The 4428-nt window shown below is 38.7% G+C and overlaps 1 protein-coding gene across 1 annotated transcript; it reads left to right on the top strand.

Moving 5' to 3' along the window:
* The first annotated feature begins 317 nt into the window (after positions 1-317).
* On the top strand, positions 318-3382 carry LOC105055526 (probable aldo-keto reductase 1). The gene is made up of 7 exons (XM_010937366.4): positions 318-473; positions 631-798; positions 873-1070; positions 1161-1333; positions 1499-1595; positions 1733-1886; positions 3080-3382. The coding sequence occupies exons 1-7, from the start codon at positions 411-413 to the stop codon at positions 3271-3273; spliced, it is 1047 nt and encodes a 348-aa protein (XP_010935668.1). The 5' UTR covers positions 318-410; the 3' UTR covers positions 3274-3382.
* Positions 3383-4428: the final 1046 nt, after the last annotated feature.

Below are 4428 nucleotides of genomic sequence, written 5' to 3'. Positions count from 1 at the left end.
ACTGACATCACGTTTGGCGGCGGCAAATCACGCTTTGGCGTTGGTAGGCCCAGGAAGTCCATTAGCCACCCATTGCAGGATTTCTTACGGAAGCGACGAGATTCCGCTGGAGTTACGAGCCGCCTCTGGAGACATAAATAAATGGATGTATCCAGAGGTAAGCTCACTTGCGGTAAGCTGATTCAAACCCAACCCCTATAAATTCGGCACCAACCAGAGCGTTTGAGAGTGCCAAACTTTTAACTCGCCTCTACCCGGCTGACAAAATACATGGATGTATCCATCGGTAAGCTCACTTCCGGTGAGTTGACACAAACCCGATCCCTATAAATCCGTCACCAATGGTAACATTTCCTGCGTTCACGGTTTCGCAGAGAGCTTAGTTTTAGTTTTCTTGAGTGTGGAGAGCAATGGAAGAGCAGGGCAAAACCCAGATGATCCCCAGAGTGAAGTTGGGAACCCAGGGATTAGAGGTAAGCATCATGCTTTTATTCGATAATACGTTATATAATTCTGCTCTTTTCCTACTTGATGAATTTTAGTTAGCAGCTACCCTCCTCTTTGATGATTCTGAAACTCTCCAATTCATTTACATGATGGTGATATGGTGATTTCTTTGCTTCGATCCAGGTATCCAAATTAGGATATGGATGCATGGGTCTTACTGGGGTATACAATTCTCCGGTCTCCGACGAAGTGGGGATATCCATCATCAAGGAGGCCTTCAACAGGGGAATCACTTTCTTTGACACTTCCGACGTATATGGACCCCATACCAATGAGATCCTGGTTGGGAAGGTTTGTTTCTCTTTCCTTCACTTCCACAAGAATGCATCAATCAGTAGTGACAAAAGGATGGATGGTTGCTCTAGGCATTGAAGGAGTTGCCCCGTGAAAAGATCCAGTTGGCCACAAAATTTGGGATAGCGCAAAATCGTCAGGTAATTATAAATGGAAGACCGGAATATGTGCGGGCTTGCTGCGAAGAAAGTCTTAAGCGCCTCGGTGTGGAGTACATTGATCTCTACTATGTGCACCGGGTAGATAAGACTGTGCCTATAGAGGAAACCGTAAGCATTAACTTGAAGAACTTGCTCCTTGTGCAAGGGCCATTTCTATTGAGTTCTTGATGTAAATGCTTTTGTTTTGGCACTTGGTAGATAGGGGAGCTTAAGAAGTTGGTGGAAGAGGGAAAAGTGAAGTACATTGGACTGTCGGAGGCCAGCCCCAACACAATTCGTCGTGCCCATGCGGTGCATCCCATCACTGCAGTGCAGATGGAATGGTCTCTATGGACTCGCGAAATCGAGGAAGAGATAGTCCCACTATGCAGGTCTGATTTTAGCTCCATTGTTAGCAAATTGATAGAGTATCATGGATGGTGTTTTGCATTGTTAAGTTTCTGGAGTAACATTGATTCATCTTATCTAAATATTTTACATGCTGTTGTGCTCTGTCCTCTTCAAATTCATTTAATGTATTGCATATGGAAATGCAGAGAACTTGGCATTGGAATAGTTCCATACAGCCCTCTTGGTCGTGGTTTTTTCGGTGGCAGAGGAGTTACAGAAAGTGTGCCTACAAATTCTTCGTTGGTATGAACTCTTATTAAATCCAAATTTTTCTACCGAAGCTTAATATTTCAGAATTTTTTCATACAATTGAGCAGCTAATATGCTTGATATTATGAAATGAAGTTTGTTAACTTATTACTAATCGGTAATTTTGTTAGGCTTCTCATCCAAGGTTTGCTGGAGAGAACTTAGAGAAGAACAAGACGCTCTATGTGAAACTAGAGAACTTGACAAAGAAGCATCACTGTACTCCTTCTCAACTAGCTCTAGCTTGGATTCTTCATCAAGGGGATGATGTTGTCCCCATCCCTGGTAAGCAATTGCCCTAACATTATTTTCCCTAACATCAATATTAGCATGTGAAGACATGCCATTTATCTCTGTTTGAGGAACTCATCCTTGAATACAAAGAACCATAACCAGACAGAACTAATCCGAAAGGAAAAGGACCTAGAACCTGATGGAAACCCGAGACCAGGACTGAAACTTTTAGTGGTACTACAGCTTTCCTAAAGTGCAAAAGAAATAGGAATTAAAATTGTGTTCTATACCCGATAAACTTAAGTCTGTTAAAGATGCCACAGTTTCCTGCCAGGAATAAAGTATTACTTATGAAGAATTTGTCAGCTTTCTGCTCATAATGGCTTTGGACAATATAGCATTTGAAAGATAAATCAATGTTCATGTCACAGATACTGTGTATATAATCCGATATTGGTCCCTCCAGAATTATTCACTTTTCCATGTAATGATCACCAAACAAGGATTCTACACTCTTTAGTAGTTCTTACAAATTTCTAAGGCCTAATCCACTTTCATTAATCTAATGAAAGAAGAAAAGTACCATCTCTGTAGAGATCTCGTTCAGCACAACAACAAAATCTGAAAACTTAGTTTAGGGAAAGCTTTAACACCAATCCGGTTGCTTCAGCCCTTGTTCAAATAATTACCTACTATAAGATCCCTAGTCCTACTAAAAATATTTGCGGCATTTTTTCTGACCTATAGCAGTATTTAAAAATGCCGCTAATCATCATTTTTATTGTAGTGAGTTCTTTCTCTTTGGTTGGCCCAATTCCACCTTTCCATGTACTGAATTATGGCATATTGAGATAATCCTTTTCTTTTAAATAATGTTACAATTTCATCAAAGTAGGTGCTAGTATGAATATTTTGTTGGTAAAGAAAACACCAAAAAATGTTGGCTTCCAACTTCATACTCCAGTTTAATGATCAAGTTCTTGGTCGTCTTCTCCCTTTCCTTGCAGAAAGATATATTTTGCCTAATTCAACAGTAATTAGCTGATTAATGTTTAAATATAGGAACACACGTATAGCCAGCCTTTTGATATATTTTGTACATATAGATATGGATTTTTCTCAAAAGTATATAAAGATATGAATAGACAGATAAATAGATGGATTGAATAGATGGATGGTTGGATGGATAAATAGTATATATGCGCTTTTCCATTTTATTAACCATCTTATTCTTTTGTTATCAGGGACAACCAAGATCAAGAACCTACATGACAATATTGGTTCTTTGAAGGTAAAGCTCACAAAAGAGGACCTAACGGAAATATCCAATGCGGTCCGTGAAGAAGAGGTGGCAGGTTCAAGACACTACAGTGCTTATGAACACACTTCCTGGAGGAATGTGAATACTCCTCCAAAAGATACCAATTCAAGGGCATAAGATCTTCTAGTCATGTGTTGTTCTCCTTCAAAAACATCAGATGAATTCCTTCTTTCCCCTTCAAGTTATGAATAATTGAGATAATAAAAGTTTTTTGTGGTTATGTAAACCCCCCCACGCCCCCCTCCCTCCCCAAAAAAAAAAAAAAAGTTTCATGTTGCTCCACTTGATGAGATGCTTAAAAAAGGGGGTATTTTTCTTTCGAGCAAAATTGAAAAATATGTTTGTTGATCGATAATCCCGAAGTGAATTATGCCAAATCTTATATAGCCAAATTTCTTTCTTTCTTCTTGATGAAAAATATCGAAATTATGACAAGGGAAGTGTTGAACATCTCTAAGTGACTTATTGCTTGCATATTCAAAGGGCCTTGGACCACAATATTTCAATCAAGATGGTGAGAACTCCATTGCAAGGCAACTAGGACATTAGTCTTTGGGAACTCCATTGTGAGGCAACTAGGACATTAGTCTTTGGAACTTTTACACAGAGATTTTCAAAGAGAGAATAAAAGCAAATAGAGTTTGTCCAAGCATCTTTCTAAAATTGGATTTTATCACCTTTGTCCATCTTGAAGTATACACATGTTGCCCAGCTATGCAATCTAAGAGGGGGGGTGATATGGGTTTCTAAAAATTTAAACTTAACTTACAACTTATGAAGAATATTTAACAATATTAAGAGAAGTAAGGAGAGTATAATTGATGCAAGGATAATGGTTGTATGCAAGAATACAAGAGAATAAAGAAGTTTAAAAGGAGAGCAATTAAGCACAATACAAACAAGAGGATTTATAGTGGTTCGGTGCTAACCTTGCACCTACATCCACTCCCCAAGCTCCTACTTGAGAATTTCAATCCACTAAACTGTATTCAACCTGAATACACTCGTCGAAAACTCCGACTCTAGCTATCCCAAGCTAGTCCACTTATTTTTCGGGTACAAGCCAACTCAATACAATCCGATTCAAGGTTCAGATCAATCTTCCCACGTTTTGGAACCCTTCCAAAATAAAAATAATGACTCAAAAAGAGTATTACAGTTAACAGCACAGAAATACAAAAGAAGCTCTTTTAATGAGCGAATAAGGCATTAAATACACTTTACACAATTTGAAGGAAGCTTTTTCTGATTTTCTCAAGATAGTTGGAGACT

Source organism: Elaeis guineensis, chromosome 2 (assembly GCF_000442705.2).
Source record: "Elaeis guineensis isolate ETL-2024a chromosome 2, EG11, whole genome shotgun sequence".
NCBI lineage: Eukaryota > Viridiplantae > Streptophyta > Magnoliopsida > Arecales > Arecaceae > Elaeis > Elaeis guineensis.
The sequence above is the reverse complement of the archived record's forward strand: the minus strand, read 5'-3'. Positions and strand labels throughout refer to the sequence as shown.